Source organism: Bipolaris zeicola (genome assembly GCF_000523435.1).
Source record: "Bipolaris zeicola 26-R-13 unplaced genomic scaffold scaffold_111, whole genome shotgun sequence".
NCBI classification, from domain to species: Eukaryota; Fungi; Ascomycota; class Dothideomycetes; order Pleosporales; family Pleosporaceae; genus Bipolaris; species Bipolaris zeicola.
The window spans coordinates 58,652-79,422 of NW_006912160.1; the positions used below are offsets into that span (position 1 = coordinate 58,652).

The window sequence follows — 20,771 nt, forward strand, 5'->3', positions numbered from 1 at the left end:
CAAGGACCTGTTTAGATCGAAGATGACGCGGCATGACGAGAAAACTACAAAGTCAACAAAATTCTAGCGCACAGAGGATTACATTAGAAAGTGCAAAATGAAAGTCAAATTGCTTAGGTGTTTATTGACGAAGACTACGCAGGAAGCAGGAAACAGTCAAGACCTTCGTGTTGAGGCTATGAAGCTATGCCCAAGACGGAAAAGCGGACACCAACGTTAGCAGGACGAAGGGCATGGAATGAACCAGGCGAGATTGAGCGCACGGAACTTGGTCAGGAATATGCTCATATAGACAAAAAAACCCTTGAAATACGTGATTTCTATGAAGGTCTTCTTTGAATGGTGCTGAAATCCATCACAAGTTTTAGAAATAACAGCACAGCAGGCAAGTGGACTGGTATGCAACGACCCTGTTGGCTGGAGTTTTGAGTCGAGACGAGACTCCAGAAGGGAGTAGGGTGATGTCACAATGCTCGCCACGGTACTATACATCAGAGCGATCAGGTAAAATGAGCTCCTTCTCCGCATGTTTGTCACTCTCGGTCAGTCACAGACATGTGCCTTGACGTTAACGCATCCATTGCTCTTCGCGCACACTTGATGGCTCTCTAACAACTTGTTTCAACACAACGAAACACCGATTTCTCGTAGTTTTTCGATACCTCCGACAACAAAGCCCAAAGCTACCACTCGATCGGTATTGTTATGAGCTGGACGTGGCCCCTGATGGGCCTCTGTTGAGGAACTCAACAATAGAGATCTGCGAAACTTGTACTAGCTAAGCGAAACATAAGGAAGCAAGTCGAGGCAAGTACCCGTACCTAATAATTTCTTCCTCCGCATCAGAGATCGCCAAGACACTCCGCATTCATGTGTTCTTTTTCCCGAAAATGCAAAAAAGGACAACAAACTTCCTTGATCCCTTGATCCTTGACTGTTGTCTTGGCCCTGTTCATAAGTGGTGTAAAAAATGAATGTTTCGTACCAAGATTTTCTGAATCTTACCCTATTTTACTTATTCTATGCAACAAATGATGGCACCGCAAAACCTCTATGCAGGTTTCCTTCCTTATTTTCCGCTGCGTTTTCTCGAGATTCTATGCTTAATAGGCATGGAAAAGCGTTTTAGATTATTCAAAGAATCGCGTCATAGTATCCAGCCATGAAATGTAGAGAACATGTTTTGGTGATGCCGCGATGCAGTAAAACATCATGGAACATGTGGTGATGTTGATCAGCCAACGTCACCCCGATCCTGGAGTTCAAGCGTTTATTGGGTCTACGCTTTGGCGTATCCGATCCCTCCGGGCTAGTGAAATTATGGCGCACGATCATACCAACCCCAAGAATGGCACAGTAGTGAACACTATATAGATATTTTAGAGATGAGTACAGCCTTCAAAGAGTTCAAAGCATCCTTCCACATTACCTTCTCATCACTTAGTTTATAATACCTATACTCGTTAACAAATTTCACGACATATCTTTCTGTACATAATAAACTTCGAAAAGAACTCTTTTATACCCAATCAAAAATGTCTCAGACTTTAGTTTCTACTGCACCAGTTCAGGTTGGACTTCAACCTTTCTCACGACCTTCCCTACCCGCGGAAGAACACACTGTTCAAATCCCACAGCCTTCCAGCAATGACTTCATCAAGGCTGCGCTCAATGAGGGCATCAAAAAGGGACAGCAGATCGATGAGACAGTCGCTGCCATCATGGATATCCTAGAGACGTTCAGTCTTCAGCAGTATGGCAACGACGTTTTCATGGGAAGGAAGGTCTTCGGGCCAAAAGTCCACCTGCATGTGTCTGAGCATAGGAAGCTCCCTATGGTTCTTCCAGCCTTCCCGGCAAAGAGTATCAACACGCAAGACAAGGTTCTTGGCACTAGTCCTGACCTTGGAGAAGAGCTTGCTTTGGATCGGTTGAACGACTTGTGCACCCGAATCAGTCGCGTCTATGAGCCCGGTGCTATGGTCCTTATTGCGACTGATGGTGCTTGTTATAATGGTGAGTAAATTTCTGTGATCGAAAATGCACTAGCTGACGAAATAAGACCTCACAGGTGTTACGGAGGATAGCCTCTGGGAGTACGGAGTTATTCTGCGCAAGATGGTCGCAGAGAAAGGCTACGACTGCATCAAGTTCGTCCGCATTATGAATCTTTTGGGATTGCATACGGATGAGCAAATCTCCAAGGAGGACTTTGTCCATCTCCTTGAGCCTTCCCGTCGCGTCATGATGACCCGCTATGGCGATTCTGAGTTCGATGCGAATTGGTACATCCAGAACGACCCGGATTACAAGTCGACCTACGATGGCTACTCCAAGTTTCTGAAGAAGGATCTTGCATTTAGTCCTTTCAAACAGAATGCGGCTAGTGGCAAGAAGTGGAAAGCTTTGGTACATAATACGGCCAAAGCAATGATTGCTCGTGGTGTGGTACGAAACAATTCCCGTATCGATCGATGTTTTGCATGCTAACACGAAACTCCAGGCTTTTGCAGCCCTAATCCGTGAGAGATACCCCGACTATGTCCGTCTTTCCATTCACCCTTCGACTGGACTCACAAAGATTTCCATGCCGATGATTCCCCAGCCTGACTCCTTCTCCATGACCCCATGGCACTGCGCAGTGGCTGTGGATGTGAATGGAAAATTCAAGACCGCACATGCGGGAGTCCTGCGGGAGACTCATGACCTTGTTTTGAAAGACGGTGTGCCTTACTGCTTCCGTGAGCGATCCCCACTGTATTCATGGGACGCCAAGGTAGAGTTCACCCACCTTTACGGCGGTGGCATGATTGTGCGAAATGTTGGGGGAAATTCCAAGGAGTCTTTGTCGGATGCTGACCAGGAGAAACTCACCAAACTGAAGAGTCTCCAGCGAAATGTGACCTTGGAAGGATTCTGAAAGACAGTGTCAACATGGGGTTGTTCGATGTTGGTGAAAAGTCTTGCTATTAGCTCATTGTGCATAAAATACTTAATAAAAGTAATTTGTATTCTTTCTAGTTCTCATTCCAATGAATGCCTGCTGTTATCACATCTAAATCTCAGACTCGACTTGTTATTGATTCTGACAATCTACCTTTTCTGCAGTATCTCCCCACCATCGACAAGACTTGCTCCAACTTCTGAAGCCTTTAGCACACCTGCATGATAAAGCTTCGTGACTAAATTCAATAAAGTAGCATCACATCCTTTGGCAACCATCAAGTTTATCGACACAGGTAATTGCTCTGTGTGGTTTGTTGTTGTAGAATGGTAAGACATCTGACCAACTGCATCATGCTTGTTAACGGACCTATTCAAGCTAACCGTTATCGTCCGATCGGATCACTTACTTGGAATAGTTATGTCGGGTACCTCTGCCATGACGCTAAAGTACTGGTTCGTGAACCCCGAGGGCGCTTGTGGTGGGCTTCTGTAGGTGCTTCTGTATTGAACGATTGGCGCATTAATGTAGGCCAGCACCGCCGATGTGCAGCTGCGGCGATCTTCCTTGAGCACATGGTTTTGGAACCAGTCCATGAATGCAGTTTTGTTCGTGAGCGCATCAGCCAATGCCGTCGATGGTTGTGCATCCCCAAAAGCCCATCGCGCTAATGGAACTGGGTTTACAGCGGGCAGCCTTCCGTCATGCATGGATGCGTACTTGGCGTAGAAGGGGTCGCGGACTAGTTCTGTTTGACGTTGGCTAATAATCGTTGCGTAAACATTCCCTAGCAATGATTGTATATCCATTGGTGCGGACTGGGGCCGAGACTGCTGCCAGGCGGTTGTTACGTTGAACCAGTCCGTCTTCTCGATGCCAAGAACATTCTTCATCGCATCGAGAAACAGATCGATAATCGTGATTGTCTCATTTGATAATCCGGCTGGAAACGGTTCGACCAGCAATTGAGTTGGGAGAAAATCCTGAAAGTTGTTACGGGATAGCCCGTATGTTTCAGCAGCTGCATATTGGAGAAGCAATGGATCCCTTGCAATGAGCCCAGCGGTGTCTAATTCAGGAGCAAGTGCGAGTGCAAGTTGTAAGGGTGCGGCACCGTGTGATGGCCTCAATCCGTAAAGGCCGCTGGATCGAGCAGGGCCGCGAATGCTACCGCCTGTATCTGATCCCAAAGCAAAATCCAACCAGTCATACGATGCAACGCTAGCACCGGCTCCCGCGGAAGAAAAGCTGGGATCCTGGTAGCCATCTCCGCGTGGATTGAAAGGTGAGTGATAATCGACCCAATCTGAAGTTGAGTACTCTCCGTTGGCAAACTGGGCAGTCTTTTGCTTGCCTACAATGATAGCGCCCGCATCCAGCAACCGCTGTACCACGGGTGCTGTTGCATTGGCTGGAGGATATAGGTTGTACCATGCTCTGTTGCCGTTACCAGTTTTTATGCCAGTTACGTCAAAAATGTCTTTGATACCAACACGCATGCCAGCAAGTGGGGTAGTCGGTGTCCGCGTGTAGTAAAGTCTAGACGGAACAGCTATTGTAATACCATTACCTGTTATATGCGCAGGAAGAACAGAATGCGCTCCGGAAGGATTGGTGTACGTAGATTCAGTGAAAGCTTCTTGGTGATCAGAGTAAAGCCGGTAAGCTTGATGAATGCTACCTTGAGACGACAGGAAGTAAGGGCCCCGAGGAATAGCCTCATTCGTCTTCTCTGGAGCAAACAAGATAGTTTTGTTGCCCCGAATTTGCATGGAATCGGCCCCAAGATTTTCACGGCTCTGGTTAGTCGCTTCAAGATAAACCACTAAGGAGTCGTTAGTACGTTTCGAAAGATCGAAGAGCATATCTTAAGGAACTCATACGCTTGGCAAAGCCTTCGCTCCAAACATCATCGTTTTCCACAAAGTAGGATAGTTCACGCTCGAGAGAAGCATCCGAATAGACACCAGGACCAGGCGATATCACGGTCATTGGCATAAAACCATTCAAAGCAAGCCTGTTCGATTCGAAGAATGAAATCGCAAAATTGCTTTGAAGAGATCCGACTGCATCTGGCGGAATCCAATAAGGAACTCCATTGAGATATGCGGTAGTGCCAGTAATTTGAAGAGCTTGCCCGAGTGACGAAACAGTAGTGAGTAGGGCTACCCAAAAATCTGGGGATCTGAAAGCCATCATTCGCTATGAAAGTTACTGGAGTGAAAATGGGTGTGTGAGTCTTTTAGGATTACTACGTTCATTAAACCAGACAAAGTAACGTGTACTGTCAGTGCACTGCAGGAACGAGAGAGTGGGTCTACGTAAAAAGCAAGAGTCAAAGTGAGAATCATCACCCAAGTGCACAAATGTATTCTGATGAAAATAGGATCCTTGTTTATGTAGAGCAAAGCTCCTCTCCTAAGATTTGTACGAATAAAAGCAAACTTAGATGAACAGAGATGATTTTTGATATCTCGATTACACTTCCGTCAGATTTTGATGATATGGTGCCGGGGTGGAATAAGATACTAATCTGGAAAGCTATTTCTCACCCACATTTCCCAGAAGCGCACGGGGAATCGTAGACACGCCAAGAGCCATTCTTAAAAAGACTTACAACCAAAGTCATGTTTAGGTACTTGTAGCGCATAGCAAAGAATACAAAAGCGAGTTACTAGGTAGCGATAGATGTCTGAGGGGGTGATCTCGCATTCTAAGCAATACTACCTAATATAGCCGTCGTGCTGAAAGAACATGGATACAGTATCATCACCGATCCATAATTGGCCTTTTACACCATGAATAGAATGCGTAGTGTGCACCCAACCTCATCAGAATAGCCTGAAAGTTTAACCCATCACGCTCGGAACATTCCGGCTGCAGCATGTTTACTTCTTTTTGTTGAGGGGGATGCGCATATGACGTCTGGCCCAGTGCGCACACGATCTCAACGAAAAGGGAATGAATCTGATACATCATCATTATGCGATCGTCTCGATGCCGTCTTTTTACGTCGTTGTGCTGGAGTAGTGAGCACATGGTATCCAAAACAGGGCGCAAAGTTTGGTACGGCGTCATATCAAGTTCTGCGTTGAACTTAACCCAGTAGTTTGTCGACCGCCCAAGCGTGGAGATCGTCCAAGTACGCATCTCTGTACCCAAAACTACTCTTTTTTGGGTACACATGGCTCTAACAACTGATATGAGATGGTCTCCAAATTCCATACTTTACCAGATCGAGATATCCATCTGTTTGCATCAAGATAGCGCGAACCGTTTTCCTTTATATGTTTGATTCAGATCCCGATTCAGTTGCCGAAGTGATCCAAGGGGATCTTTGATATACTTGTTGAGTAACCACATCAACCAACTTCACTTGGAATCATTCGCACCTAGTAAACTACAATGGGTATTCATTTCGCAATTAGTAACCAAAACTCGGCTAATCTACAGTGTTTAGACACCGAGGCAACGGAGAAAACTTCTTCGCAAGGTCGATCAACGTCCCCCGAAGACCCAAAGCACGAGGAAATCCCAGATGGAGGTCTTTTGGCGTGGACGCAAGTCGTCATGGGCCACTTGGTCATCTTCAACTGCTGGGGATACATTACGTCGTGAGTTCCCAAGTTTTAAACATGACTACCAATCGTACTTAATGCTAAACGCGCATCCAGTTTCGGTTTCTTTCAACAATACTATGTTGAAAGCCTGGGTATATCATCATCAGACTCTGCCTGGATAGGCGGTTTGCAGATGTTTCTATTGAACTTTGTCGGCGTCTTCTCCGGAAGGACAGTCGACATGGGGTACTTCAGACAAACCCTCCTTCTCGGGTGCACACTCCAAGTCTTGGGTATCTTCATGACTGCCCTATCAACGAAATACTGGCAGTTGTTTCTCGCACAAGGTGTCTGCAGCGGTCTCGGACACGGCTTTTTGTTCGCACCAATCGTCTCTATCCTGCCGACTTATTTCAAGAAGCATAGAGCGGTTGCTGTTTCTCTGGCCACTTGTGGAGCCTCGACGGGCGGTATGGTATTTCCGCTCATTGCCTACTCATGCCTCAACCGCGTAGGGTTTCGATGGACCGTCCTGATTATGTCCTTTGTTGTGACCTTCAATGCTGCTATGATTCTCAGCTTTACCAAGACCCGTGTTCCGGTCCGTAAACCACGTTCGATTCTTGATACGCGGGCGTTCAAGGAACGATCCTTCACTCTATTTACGATAGGCTCTTTCCTCGCTCTATGGGGGTTGTATTTCGCTTACTTCTATGTGAGTCTTTTTATTTTCCTTCTACGATGCGAAAGATATATGCCAGTAAACTAACAAGATCAGATTGGTGTTTTCGGGCGCACAATACTTAATTTCTCCCAAACCCAATCTTTGTTGTTCATTATCGTCATGAACGGTGTGGGATTGCTTGGCCGGGTCATTCCAGCATTTCTGGCTGATCGATACTTTGGAATACTGAGAACACTTATCCCTGTAGCTGGGATTAGTGGGCTACTGCTATTTGGTTGGGCAGGTGTATCCTCCACTGAGGGATTGTTTGGATGGGCTGTTATCTACGGCATTGCGGCCAATGCTACCCAGAGCCTCTTTCCAGCAGCTACTGGAGACTTAAGTACTGATCCGACAAGAGTGGGCACCAAGGTTGGCATGGTCTTTGGTATCGTGAGCGTATCATGTCTCACAGGACCAGTTATTGGAGCACAACTTGTTGCGATTCATGATGGGAACTTTTTATATGCTCAGTTGTTTGGAGGCGCCACGCTATTGGCGGGCTGCTTAGCCTACGTGTTAGCAGCCATCACGAAGCCAAAACCAAGCCCCAATTAGTTCTCAGGGCTGTAAACTAGTAGAAAATAATCTTTTATAGGATAATTTACACCTCTATGGTCTATTATGATTGCAATTTCTCTTCTCGCATCGTTATAGATGACTGGCTTAATCAGTACAAACTTCACCTTGCTCAACGTCGATGATGGCTTACATGAATTGCTCCAGGGCTTTTCTGCTCCTTCTGGACAAACTGCAACCTCATTTTTCAATAAGCTATGTGTAACTCTAGCTGAAAAGTGCCCGCAGGTCAGGTGTTTGCATCACAATATGGGTTGCCAGCGTCAGAGCTTGGTGTTTCTTCTTTTCCAAAAAGTAAAAAACCAATAAATCATAAACTTCTTCAACTCACAACGTGAGTCAAGTCCGCATCCCATAATTTTCTTATTTTGATGTTTGTTTTACACACTCTTGTAGTTATCACATTGAGCCTTACTCGATGGGGCATAGCACCTTGGCTCAGTATCCTGTACTTAGGCCAGCTGTCGCTGCCCCACCACCATGATTATCGATTGTGCAATACTTGTTCTGACTTGCTGACTCTCCTTGGGTTGTGTGTTGAGTCGCAAAAAAAACGGCCGGGCCCTCAAAGTATCCTTGACAGAAAACAGCGGATAGGTTCTCTTACGCCGTCTTTCCTTCCCTGTCTTTCAAAAGATCAGCTATTAGATTCATATATGTAAACAACTTGGTTCGCCATATCCTTTCGAAATCTCCCAACCATGGCCAATGCCAGATCATTGAATATCGAGGCTGTTCTTGCTGTTCTTCGACGCTTCTCTCAACTTGAAGGCCAGAAGCAACCAAACGAAACGCATGGCTACGGAACAGTTGCTGCTTCCAAGATTGAACTCAGTTACAAATCTAGGAGTCCAATCCCATTACTCTTGCCCGCGGCCCCATTCAAGAACTCTTCCCCATTGAAAGTTTTGGACACTAAAAACCCAGATTTTGCGGAAGAGCTGGGTTTGGCAAGACTCGATCACCTCTGCAATGAGTTGGCGAAAGTGTATCGTTATGGCGCGGAGCTTACGATAGTATCTGATGGTCCTGTCTACAACGGTGAGCTGTACTCGATGGACAATATGTGCGTTCTACTAATCCTTCGTTGTTAGATCTGCTGTGTATACCTGGTTCTGATTTCTATGATTATGGTGTCAAACTACGAAAGATTGCAGCAGATCAAGAATTCACGCGCATCCGATTTCGACGCCTGGCGGACGTACTTGGGATTGCTGATGGGGATTCATTGCCCAAGGATGAATATATAGCCTTAGCTGATACTTGCCGGGCCGAAATGGAAGCTAGATTTCTGCCCGATCAGTCAGAGATGAAGGAAAAGATTGAAAATCACAAAGACACAAACCTCACATACCAAGCGTACGTCAAGCTCACGGATGAGGATTTGCGATGGGGTCCAGATCTTGATCCAGCAATCAAGAATAATAGGGAGAGATACACTGAGGAGACTAAGAAAGTTGCAGTCAAGATGACGGAGCGCCTGCTTGTGAGTTTGCATTCTTGCTTTAGATTTGAGTGTTGGGCTCACAATGTACCCTCTAGGCTTATGAAAGAGCCTTGGAAGCTGCCTTTCCCGATCACGTCAGGCTTTCTATTCATCGATCTACGGGCGAATCCAAGATACCGGTTCCTTTGATACCCCAATTGGATGGTTTTGGATTCCAACCTTGGCACTGTTGTGTTGTAGTAACAGCTCAAGGGCGGTACGTAACCGGCCACTTCAAAGATTACCAACACAACGACAACTACGAAGTCATTCTGAAAGATGGAAGACCTTTCCTCGTACGTGAGAAGAATGACGACTTCAACTGGCCCGAACATATCAAGCTGCATCATGCGTATGGAGGCAAAGTGATTGTAGAGAATACGTTGTTGGAAGATATGGAATTCACTACGGAGTGGAAAGTAAAGCTTGCTAACCTCGCATTGAGATTCAAAACTGTAGAAGTACGAGGGTTTCAAATCTGAGGCTTTTTTTAGACTTGCTATATGCTTCAAGCTGTTCGTTACAGTCAATGGAACAACGTAGCTCACTCTTGTATTCGCCAACGCGTCTCGTCTTCGTGGTTACGGGATCGCGGCCAGATGAACGCGCAGCACCAATAGTGTTATGACACTGCCCATGTGGCCTTACTATTCAGCTGTGCATTACTGACATGGATACCAGAGCAACACTTTTGCCAAATCGAGCGGGCCTCGCACTAACGCTCAGGTCTTGGCGGGTTGTACGCGAAAGCCGCAAGTGACATATTATGTAAACTATGCACGGCCCATGACTGTCTGCCAAGCCAACGCGCATCCCCAGCCACCAGCCCTCGACTTCGTCACCAACATTCACCAACAGGTTCCCCGATCGCACCTATACAGCACCTACGTACATACTTAACGAACCGAATATCCCTCCATCCTCGCTCCCACTTGTTGCGCGTATCAAGTACTCGACTTAGGCCCATCATCCTTGCGAACTTCACAAGGCCGCTGGTGGCAAAGGCGGGCGACTCTGCATCGCACTGCGCGTCCGTCGGCTGCCATTAGCGGGGTGGGCTTTCGATTGATTGCTGGGGTCGCGTACCTGGTGCTGGCGGTGGATGCGACATATACAAAGTCAAGGCTGCTTCGAAGCCTGGGAGGGTGGGTTCCCTTGTCGTCCAAGGGGGTTTGGTGAGTTCAGCGGGCATCTTGGATAGCTAATAATATGAACTTTTTCAACTGTGGTTTCAAGGCGCTCGCCTATCCTGTACCGAACATCTCGGATCCTGTATCGCCGTGCCCATGTTCTCTAATCTTTAGGTGTGATGACACGTCCAAGCAGGCGACAGTCTTGCTCGTAGTCAAAATCCTCACAACCCATGATATACAGCTCTTCGCTCTACAGTACGATGCTGACAAGCTGCTGTCTGGCACTGTCAGGCTCACTAGTGGCAATAGCCATATTCCACGACCACAGCTGGACGAGCTCTTGCGAAACAAGGATAACAAGCATTGGGACATCAAGACTCTTACCCTGAGCGTTGACCAGTCATGTCCTCTCTGGTGTCCGGCCGCCATGTCTTTCAGTCCCAAGCCTGGATATGACTCTTCTTTCCGCGAGTTTGTAGAACTCACCAAAGCAACCACGATTCACGTCGCCTTCGATTACAAGTATGTGCGCAAGGAACATCAGGGTATGTTCAAGGCGTTTAGCAAAGCTGCGAGGGGCCTGGCTGGCTATCCAATCGATGGAACACTCATTAAACAAGGGCTGAGGAGGGCAAGCTGGGAGGTCTTCTGCCCTGTTGACGATATTGGGGCGCCGCCTGCTTATGATAATCCTCGTAAGCGGCCAAGGCAGAGTGAGTTCTGTCCCCGTCCAAACTCTGGCAATTAATTAAACATCCGCAGCAAGCCTGGGGTCACCCAATCAGTCACCGAAACGCTTCGCGCCCCAATCGCCTGCTAAATCCGACACCTCTGACACTACCGTGCTGCTGAGCCCGGCTACAGCTGATGCTTTGATAAAACAATTCACGCAGGTGTCGCCCGAAGTTGACTATCAGACTGAGGCTATCAATGCGGCGGTCAGCAAACAACTGCCTGCGTATCTTGAGAAGGTCCTTCCTGACGTCCTCGAAAGTCTGCTCGCTGGCGCGCCCAAGACCCATATTGGCTCACCAGCCTCTTCATTCACCTCTGTTGATTGTCTCGGCAACAAATATCCAAAGCTACCGCCCCTGACACTACTGGGAAAGACATGGATTCCCCACCTCCGCGTCCATCTCGCTCAGCAATTTCAGCAATACCAGGCCCGCCAATTACAGCATTTCGAGCAACTTGTTGATAAAAAGCTGGATGAGGTCTGGAACGAAGCGTACGATGCACGAGCCCATGAAACGGCAGAAATGATGAACGAAATGGAGGAGCATAAAGCAGACATTGCGCTGTTGAAAGAGGACACTATCAAAGATCTTGGGCGTGAAATCGAGGATGTTTTCACAAAGTGCAAGGAAGAAGGAGATGTGCTGAGCAACGACGTCAATGAGCGGTTATCAGAGCTCTGTGATAGACTCTATGACGTGAAGAAACTGAAACTGCGAAAGATGATTGCGAAAGAATTCAGCAGGCAGAAGCGAAAGAAAATGGGCACGTTGAAAAGAACGGGGAAACGGCTAGGGAGGAGTGACAAGAGGCTGCTGGGGAGAAGGAGAGAAGAAGAGGAAGAGTGGGTTGACTGTTGAAGCCCTGGTTAACTTACAAAGGCATGCGCCTCATCCTGCATAGTATCCTCACATGTTTACTCTTGACGAAGACTCCGCATCTTCGTCTACAATGAGAGTCGATGTGTAGCCTGTCTCAGCAGACGTGGCCTCCCTCTCGTTGGGAAGCCGCCAGGTTGTGGGAATGATGACCGTAGTTAGAGCCCGCCCTTGCCCTACTAGGGATTGTCTGTAGCTCTCTACTCCAATCATCTACAATGAGAAAGAATAGGCTGTTATCGGGAAATCATCATGAGCCACAAAGCCTTCGAAGACTTGAATAGCCAGGGAATGGCCAAAGAAGCTTTCATACATGGTCTGTAATAACAAATGCCAAAAAGACAGAAAATATGCTCTCGTCTTTACTATGACTTGTTCTCCGCGTCTTCTCTCCTTGTTCCCAGATCCGCTCTCAATGCCTCTGTGATAATGTCCCTTTCCTGGCTCACAAACATTGTGTTACCCACATTACACGCTCCCTCTATTTCAACGCACAAAAGGTTAGACAAGAAAAAGAAACCCCCTTCTTCCAGCGACCCAAATCTTGAATAATCCCTATTCAGTATTCAGATCCAACCGCCAATTCAAACATTCTCCAGAGAGCGTCTCCCCTTGTTTCCTATGCTCCCCATCCTCATTACACTTATCAATAACCTTCCAAAACTCCGTCTTGCACACACTCGCACCCCAAATCAGGCACGACTTCAACGAATGCGATAGTTTCTATAGCGATGATTTCGGAGATTTCGCAAACGTATTGGCGTTTAACTTCGTCCGCGTTCAATTTTTTGGTTATTTGCCTGCCTTTAAGCGATTGATCACAGTGTTTGACTGCACTGCTGATTATGCGTGCGCGGCGGGTCTATTGGCTGACACCATCGTAGCAGCGCCTTTTATCTTTGCAAAGTCGGGCGTTTTACGGGTGGGGGCTGCTGTTTTGTTGTTGTCGCTGTTGTCACTGTGGTTGGCGTGACGATGACGGTTATTACGCTTGTTGCGGAGATGGTGACGCCGACGGTTTTAGTGGGTCGCTTTCTTGTGGCGTAGGCTCTCCCTTTTTCCTCTCCTGCGTTCTCTTCTTCTTGGTCGTCTTCTCTGTTGTCGCCGGGCGGGATGATGGACATGCCGCCCCCGGGTGTTGGACTGGGGCCTGGCGGTGGACCGGGTTTCGAGCAATTAAGTGTCGGCCATGTATAAGGAGTGATGGTTGATTTAGGAGGACTATGACTGATAATTAGGTAGGGGAAGGAAATCCTGGGTGGCGGTGATGGTGGGGAAATGAGGAGCTTGCAACCTCCTCCGTTGCCGCCGCCGCCGCCTCTACCTCCACCTGGACTGTTACTGTTCTAGGGATCAAGTTCATTATTCGATACTGGTCCTGGTCAGGTTGTACGTCGTGTGCCTGATGCGATGCATGTAACGTAAAGTCAGGTAGTAGATAAGCTGATTTGAACGGTGGACTATACGTTAAGGTTAGTTAGCCATACGTTCAAGCCCGTCAACAACGCCGACGCTAGTCAGAGTTCATGAAAGTCAGTCGACCATAAGTAGAGGTTAGTCTGAGTTATTCAACGGACTTCGACGGACTTCGACTGACGTCGGCGTAGTTAACCATGTATCGAAGTTAGTAGACCGTATATGAAAGCTAGTCCACGTCAAGGCCTATTAACTACGTCAAAGTTAATTAAAGTATATCGAAGTTGGTCGCAGGCAATCGACCATGCATCAGATTCAACCCATCATACGTCGACATTAATTAACTATATTAAAGTTGGTCGACCGTACGTCTAAGTTAGCTAACTACGTCGAAGCCAGTCCACGTCAAAGCCCAGCGCCCACGTCGAAGTCAATCAAAACTAATAGACTATACGTCGAAGGCAATCAACTATGTATTGGAGTCAATCAATTATGAATCGACGTTAATCAACTATGTCAAAGTCAGACGACGTCAGAGTCAATCGACTATATTATAATGCTACCAAGACAGTACGAATTTGCGAAAGTTTCTTTCGTAGCATAGGTAAGTCTCCGCTTCGTCGTAGCCTACCCAGATGTTACCCTGGTAGCCAAGACACCTTACCATAGCTGTCTTATTGAAGTATGGTGTTACGCCTTCGCCTTTGATAATCCTCTTGCTTTCGCGGGTAGAGAGCACGCCAAGAAATTAGTGCAAGAATCAGCTGCATCCCCTTCATCCAGGATGAAGCTGCAGCCTAACTTACTACAGCTTGGATCGGCTAGTGTATACGCACGTCTAGAGTATGCGAGGTTCATGCCGATTTTTGCAGGATCAACGCCGTCAAACCACAGCGGTTCAGGATTCTTCTTGATCTCAGTGATGTTGGTTTGGGAGCGCACTCTTGATCCCAACGTCTTAACGTCATTGTCCTAGCGACCATGCAGATCATAGCTCATGAATGCCATCCACTTGGCTTACTTCTGCATCTCGGCTGGCTTGAAGCCGTGCAGGTACCAATAGTCAGGCGCGATGGTAAGACTCCTACCATACCTCTCGCCAAACTGTCCCTTCATCTCGTTCATGAGGAGTACGAGGTTGTCAGTATCCTTTTTACGACCTCCGCGCTTCGGCTCAGCAGGATATTTCAAATTGATATCCGCGCCTTGACAGCCGTACGTATCCATGGACTTGATGAGAGATTGGATTAAGGCTCCTCGGCTCGCTTCAGTGAACCCCATGTCAGTCTAGGCTTTGTATATTGGGGACCAGGATCGTTAAAAAACTAGCCTTCGATCGCGATGCAGGTCTGGAGACCATTGCGCTTGAATGCAGTAAACTCGCCATACAAATGAACATCATCGGAGTTCAAGTTATCGCCTTCATGTGGCAAAGACTCTAGCACGTTAAAAGGACGTCGGATTGGGTACCACCAAGGATGGAACACCCGTGAGCACGTATGCGACAAGGTAACCTCTCGTCAGATCAACACACGTGGCCTATCACATTCGCCTTCTTCCATACTCAGACGTTCGAGATGACGCCTATGATCTCACAGGATCCGAATCCTTGCTAACATGGTCTAGAGTGTGTTAAGCAACAGAAAAGGTGGGAGGAAAGCTGTATATGCTTACGTCTTGCCAATCAACGGCTATGGGGTCTTCCAATGGACATCTTCTGTTCCGCACGATCCGTATTTTGAGCAGCAGAGCCTAAGCCCGCTCTTCGCTCTTCCATCAGCTGAGTCGATACCACACATGGCCTTTGCATCGCATTTTGATATGCAGCTCTCCGGTGCACATTGGGCTGCTGTATATCCGCACTCGCCCTCCTCACTACAGCATGATTCGTCTAAGCGGGGTTAGCCTGGGCCACATTGAATGGGGCCATCTACACGCTTTTGCAAACCAAACATCCGTAGGCATTTTCAGGATCCTCAACATGCCAACCAGCAAACTTCGCCTTACCGTCTTGGAGTGGTGCCGTTAGTCAACGTTTTGTTGGTTACGTTGTTGGATGAAGGCTACCATTGTGACTCAAGATCACACACTCAAGACATCTGACAGACACTTGCAATATTTCGACATTGAATACATTGTCAGTATACACTCCTGAGATTGGAAATGCACATTTGAAAGATGAGCTATATCCCAAATAGACGTGGCTTGGTCAGACATGCGTTCACACTCAAAACTAGTCTGCAGTATCCCATCTGATCCAGGGCGCTTAGATACAATCTCCTGACACTTTAGCTTGCAGGATCTCAAATGGTGATGGATATCGCATTCGGCCAGTCTGGTCATTCGACTATTTCGGCTTGATAAGGCGGAATCGACGGCCCTGAATCTTCCTTTCATACTCATGAGCCTTTGTTAATTGTTGGTTCCAAAGTATGTCCCTGAATTTGGCATCTGCCGCGCGGGGCATCATCTCGACATAGACAACGACGTTACCATCCTCAGTCTCGTATGGCCAAGCGCGTCGGAAGTACAAGAGTGTCTCCGACCAAGGCTCTGCGGCCATTACTCGCTGAGCTTTCTTGACTTCATCCAAGTGCTCGTTCAAATATGCATGGACCTCGGTGACGAACTGCCTGAATGTAATCGACCCTCCATCCTCGTTTTGGATGATGAGTGGGGGCGGAGGTCGATAGCCGTCCTCCTCGGGCTCACTATCGTACGAGAGTCGAAATTTCTCGTCACATTCGCGACTGTTGACCTCGATACGGCTCACGCTAGGCAGGCCGAAGTCTGCATCCGCATCCGCATGCTCGAAAAACGGACCGATTTCCTCTCCATTTTTGGGCCCCGAGACAATCTTGATATCACTTAGGTCGGCCAACAGATTCCAGCGTAGCCGGTACAAGAGGTCCATACGGATGCAGTCGTGCACCAATTGGGAAGGAATGATAGCGGCGTGAATGGGCGTATGGGAAACTGGAGAGGGATCGTTGTAGTGTCGGGTGAGAAAGTGGATGGGTAAGCTACTATGAATCGGGGCAGATTCTTACTCTTACATATCGTCTTCACCCCTCGCTAATCATTTACCCGGACAATGTTTAGCGCAGCCCGAAATTAACCACCCGAGGCGACTCCAAGCACTACTAGGAGGATGAGCTACCTTTTTATTGATGGGGCGGCTCGGCAGGGATGTGGCAGGAACGCACCGTAGCCGAACCTAAAGTTGACATGGATCCATGAAAGTGCGCCGTGCGCAAGGGATAGCCGCCTAAAGTTAGCGGCCTTTTGGTTCTGTGAGATTTTGTTAACAAAGAGATATATCTGCTTCATGTATTGAAAACCTTCGACTAGAAGTGCTATCTAAAAATCTTGTTGTCTTATTCTATTTTCGTGATAACTATGCTCACCCGGCTAGCATGGGTTCCTATCATCCTCGCACTGTTTCACTAAGGTGTAAATAGCGCACTAGGTGATGTTATTCGCAGATACGACGACGACTTTGACAGGGGCGAATTAATAAACCTGTACTGAGTTGGCGCGCCAGTACTTTATTACTGTGAAAAGGTTCTTTGAGTGGGATGTATCCGTCGACAAGGAGTGCAATACTATCAAGGCCAACACCAGACAAACAATGTTGCAACGGAGAGACTTGTAAGTAATCTTGTGCTGATGATTGCGCATTATATTCGAGATCAAATAGGTCATAGACGGGGTCATGTCACCTGACTATATTGCGATATATTTTTTCTCGAACGATCTGTACGCTTAAAATGATGTTTGTCAACGACCTTACAAAGGCTATCTAACTCAATGTTCCAGACAGTACGCGTGTCTCGCCCTTCATTCATCCATATTGTGTAAACTATCTAGGGATTGATGATAATGCCACCGTTCCCCCCGTTGCCGGCACGACTGCCGGGCACCAATGCATCACCGCCGTTGCCACCCTGCTTGAACATTAGCTGCATGATTCATAAAGTGTCGTGCTGGCAATCAGCACCCGCCTAAAATGGAAGACTTACATTGGCAATACCGGCACCCTCTGTACCGTCTTTGCCGTCTTTGCCGTCTTTACCATGCTTACCATTTTTGCAAGCACCATCCTTGCCCTTTGAATCTCCAGAGAGACTCACGCTTCCACCTGTAGCTGACGTACCAAATCCAATAGCTGAAGCTCCAGTTATAATCTCGGCGCTGCGCTTCTTGGCAAGATTTGGCTCAGGGTCTCGAATGAGAATATGAATAGACGAACCAGGGTCCTAAACAAGATCAGTCAGTAAAATACAAATACGAAGCGAAATATGGATCAATTACATTTCCTACAGACCCTCCTTTGGCATGGCCATCAATGGAAACAGCAGGACCTCCAGTTATAATTGAGTGGGAACCGATTGAGAACTTGGAGTCGTCCACATCATCGGCAGGATCACGTTTCACATGAGGGATCTTGATGGGGTGTCCATCGACGACAACAGCCGGAATGCCGAGACCAATTGAGAACTTGGAGTCGTCTACATTGGGATTGGCGGGGCTTCGTTTATGTTCAGAACCCGGACTTTCTGAGCCGATTCTCAAAGGGTTTGGGGTGGGTGCCCCTAAGGCAACTGCTGAAAGGAAAGAGAGGACGACGGCGGATCTCATTGTATTGAGTTGGAGATATAGCCAAAAGAAACAGTGAAGTGGGAGCCGTTTGGCAAGAGTGAGATAAGGAGAGGGGAGGAATTATAGAGTGAGAATGAAGGTAGAAGAAGTAGAAGCTAGTCAAAGCTCCGCTGAAAAAAAAGTTGGTTGGGGGACTTTCCTGTGGTTTATATGCACACAGGATGCTATATGTCTTGAGGGACTTAACCAATTCTTCTGTCAATATGACATGAATTACAACTGACACTAGTAGCATCAAGTCTATTGACAGCCTTCCCATCACAAATGCCGTTATCCGTCACTTATTCGTCACTGTCGCGGAATAATTGCTCCTCCTCACATGATTGCGATCAGCAACCTAGTCCTCTATCGAATACGAACGATCACGACAATATTCGTCATCTCGAAGGGTTCAAAACCCCTCGAGTGTCAAATACGAAACACGTCAGTCATATGGTAAAGTGCATTAGGAAGGAGGACCCAGTGTTGTAGCAAGTGTGGCGATGCGGCGTCATTACCTGGCTTAGCCACATTTGAGTTTGCCGAGGTTTATTTCGAAATTAAAGTAGATCGTTCTGGTAACTAGGTGGCTGATTGAGATACATAATGCATTAGTAGGGAGGCTAGTGCAGTCGTTCTGGAAACTTTGCCGAACTGAGCCACCGCATCCACCAGATGCTACGTCATGTATACCCGTGGAAAGGCCGTCTGAGGGGAAGGAAATAGGGGGGCTAGCAGTTGTGAGGGATCTTCTGGGGTAGAAAGAAGGACTAGAGGAGGGCCGATTCATGTGGACTGGTGAATTACTTGTATTTCGGCATCTGAGTTTTAGTATACTAGAAGCTCACCATGCAACGGATTAACAACCATCTTGCGGGATTTTGAAGCCGATAATTTGGAAAGTCTTATCGGTAGCGATGGTGAACAAGATCTCAGATCTCGGCACTTGCGTACACAAGGCTCAGGGACGTATTGATGAGTTAAGCGCAGCTTTGTGTCAGCTGTAGTAAGTACCTGTAACGAGACACTCGTCTAGCTCAGGTTCGTCTCAGCTATAGTGCCTGGAGCCAGCAACTTGACATAGTAAGCATGTGCCAAGACCCGTGCTAAGAAGCTTAATTCAATGCTTTAGGTATGGAAATACCCCGCAAATAGCAGTGCCACGCTTTGCCCATCTGGGAATTACTAGGAGGCATGTCTTTAGAGCCCGCTGTAACTGCTGCTTCAATGCATCAAGGTTGTAAAACGATTGGACACGGACTCGTTTTCGGTTGCATCCACCTGCGCTCGGCCTCGGACGATCATGGGAGTGGATAGGCACATGGTCTCTGCGACGAGTACGAGAAATAGCATATCGCGCGCGGAAGCAATATTCCGCCTATATGTCCGTGATGCGCGCCGAATGACGGTAGTTAACCCCAGATTTACCGAAAGTCAAGGTTCTTCAATGTGTCCGTGGCCGTAGAGAGGGGACTTCAAGATTTATGGATTCTGTGTCGACAGTAGGGTCATACGTTGACGCCTTACTCTAGTTTGTTTACACAGTATATTAAACCATTCAAAGTAATTACTCAACAGGAGCCACTCGGTAAGCCTACGGAGCGGTGTCTGTTCTCCGCAGCGGAATTCGTCCGATCCAATGCGCGCTCGGCGGTTTCTGGGGGATTTCTGCTACTGCTGTTTGGACTCTTGTTACATGTCAGCCCGAATAGCACCGATGTGCCAAGACTGTTTTACCGTTTTAGTTACTCCAAGCAAAAGCTTAATCCAGCTAAGACTGCATTAAGAACGTCTTTGAGGCTTTAAGCTTTAATTCATGCTCTTCACGGTCTCACTGAACGTTACCCTAAATGGACTAGTGGTGCGTTTAGTACTACAATTGTTTTTCTAAGTTTAGGGCTTTCCTAAACACTACCTTGTATCGATACTCGTATCGTCACGGTAGCCTCGCTTCTCACCTGATCATCTCTCAATTCACCCTACTCATGTCCACTGTCGTGCACGTCAAAGCTGTCAGGATCTTCATGACATGGTTGTTTGACACAGACTCCGTCAGTGCAGAGTAGGTCTGTTGAAGCACGTCAGTGTACTGTTCAAACATGTCACTATACTCTGTCAACCGAGGCTGGTACTCTCTCCACGCGAATATATAAATCAACACTGGCTCTCTTCGATAAGTCATCATCACACATCAACCACTCTCTCATCTCCTCTCATCTTCTCTCATCGCAATCAGTCTTGACGACTACTTTCTTTTCACAGTTAGCTGGAACTACTCTCAATCTTGATTACTATCAAACTTCCTCATCAACAAACATGAAGTACTCAATCATCTTTGCTCTCGGCTCCGCAGCGCTGGCTGTAGCGGCTCCCGTCACTGTTGACGTCAACAGCCGTGATACCACTGTCGTTACTGGCGGCACTGGCATTGGGTTCGAAGGTAGCGGCCGTGGCGGCAACGTCGCCAACGGTGGTGATGGTGGTAACACTCGCAAGGGCAATGGCGGCAATGGAGGTGCTGGCGGCATCGCCAAACGCGATACTACTGTCGTCACCGGTGGTACTGGAATTGGCTTCGAAGGCAGTGGTCGCGGCGGTAGCGTTGCCAATGGTGGCGACGGCGGTGCTGGTGGCATCGGACGACGCTCGACAGTCGTCACCGGTGGTACTGGAAT

At 47.6% G+C, this 20,771-nt stretch overlaps 10 protein-coding genes across 10 annotated transcripts; 5 read left to right on the forward strand and 5 right to left on the reverse strand.

Annotated features, from left to right (window-relative positions):
* Positions 1 to 1,535: 1,535 nt before the first annotated feature.
* COCCADRAFT_38109 (uncharacterized protein) lies at positions 1,536 to 2,920 on the forward strand (the record flags this gene model as incomplete). The annotated part of the gene is made up of 3 exons (XM_007715639.1): positions 1,536 to 2,016; positions 2,063 to 2,448; positions 2,504 to 2,920. The coding sequence occupies 3 exons, from the start codon at positions 1,536 to 1,538 to the stop codon at positions 2,918 to 2,920; spliced, it is 1,284 nt and encodes a 427-aa protein (XP_007713829.1).
* A 173-nt stretch (positions 2,921 to 3,093) lies between these two features.
* Positions 3,094 to 5,140, reverse strand: COCCADRAFT_100211 (uncharacterized protein; the record flags this gene model as incomplete). Its single annotated transcript, XM_007715640.1, has 3 exons — positions 3,094 to 3,290; positions 3,354 to 4,769; positions 4,828 to 5,140. The coding sequence occupies 3 exons, from the start codon at positions 5,138 to 5,140 to the stop codon at positions 3,094 to 3,096; spliced, it is 1,926 nt and encodes a 641-aa protein (XP_007713830.1).
* A 1,209-nt stretch (positions 5,141 to 6,349) lies between these two features.
* COCCADRAFT_100202 (uncharacterized protein) lies at positions 6,350 to 7,786 on the forward strand (the record flags this gene model as incomplete). The annotated part of the gene is made up of 3 exons (XM_007715641.1): positions 6,350 to 6,558; positions 6,619 to 7,219; positions 7,283 to 7,786. 3 exons carry the CDS (start codon positions 6,350 to 6,352, stop codon positions 7,784 to 7,786), a joined length of 1,314 nt encoding a protein of 437 aa, XP_007713831.1.
* A 722-nt stretch (positions 7,787 to 8,508) lies between these two features.
* On the forward strand, positions 8,509 to 9,775 carry COCCADRAFT_100199 (uncharacterized protein; the record flags this gene model as incomplete). The annotated part of the gene is made up of 3 exons (XM_007715642.1): positions 8,509 to 8,848; positions 8,902 to 9,293; positions 9,350 to 9,775. The coding sequence occupies 3 exons, from the start codon at positions 8,509 to 8,511 to the stop codon at positions 9,773 to 9,775; spliced, it is 1,158 nt and encodes a 385-aa protein (XP_007713832.1).
* A 727-nt stretch (positions 9,776 to 10,502) lies between these two features.
* Positions 10,503 to 12,021, forward strand: COCCADRAFT_6324 (uncharacterized protein; the record flags this gene model as incomplete). The annotated part of the gene is made up of 2 exons (XM_007715616.1): positions 10,503 to 11,139; positions 11,189 to 12,021. The coding sequence occupies 2 exons, from the start codon at positions 10,503 to 10,505 to the stop codon at positions 12,019 to 12,021; spliced, it is 1,470 nt and encodes a 489-aa protein (XP_007713806.1).
* A 1,839-nt stretch (positions 12,022 to 13,860) lies between these two features.
* COCCADRAFT_27502 (glycoside hydrolase family 18 protein) lies at positions 13,861 to 14,736 on the reverse strand (the record flags this gene model as incomplete). Its single annotated transcript, XM_007715625.1, has 3 exons — positions 13,861 to 13,895; positions 14,262 to 14,398; positions 14,477 to 14,736. The coding sequence occupies 3 exons, from the start codon at positions 14,734 to 14,736 to the stop codon at positions 13,861 to 13,863; spliced, it is 432 nt and encodes a 143-aa protein (XP_007713815.1).
* A 1,066-nt stretch (positions 14,737 to 15,802) lies between these two features.
* On the reverse strand, positions 15,803 to 16,396 carry COCCADRAFT_100203 (uncharacterized protein; the record flags this gene model as incomplete). The annotated part of the gene is made up of 1 exon (XM_007715643.1): positions 15,803 to 16,396. A coding segment is annotated over one exon (594 nt), but the record flags the coding sequence as incomplete, so codon positions are not given.
* A 925-nt stretch (positions 16,397 to 17,321) lies between these two features.
* COCCADRAFT_27504 (uncharacterized protein) lies at positions 17,322 to 18,096 on the reverse strand (the record flags this gene model as incomplete). Its single annotated transcript, XM_007715626.1, has 3 exons — positions 17,322 to 17,417; positions 17,478 to 17,714; positions 17,770 to 18,096. The coding sequence occupies 3 exons, from the start codon at positions 18,094 to 18,096 to the stop codon at positions 17,322 to 17,324; spliced, it is 660 nt and encodes a 219-aa protein (XP_007713816.1).
* A 523-nt stretch (positions 18,097 to 18,619) lies between these two features.
* COCCADRAFT_100139 (uncharacterized protein) lies at positions 18,620 to 18,886 on the reverse strand (the record flags this gene model as incomplete). Its single annotated transcript, XM_007715644.1, has 1 exon — positions 18,620 to 18,886. One exon carries the CDS (start codon positions 18,884 to 18,886, stop codon positions 18,620 to 18,622), a length of 267 nt encoding a protein of 88 aa, XP_007713834.1.
* A 1,526-nt stretch (positions 18,887 to 20,412) lies between these two features.
* COCCADRAFT_6328 (uncharacterized protein) lies at positions 20,413 to 20,761 on the forward strand (the record flags this gene model as incomplete). The annotated part of the gene is made up of 1 exon (XM_007715617.1): positions 20,413 to 20,761. A coding segment is annotated over one exon (349 nt), but the record flags the coding sequence as incomplete, so codon positions are not given.
* Between the last annotated feature and the right edge of the window lie 10 nt (positions 20,762 to 20,771).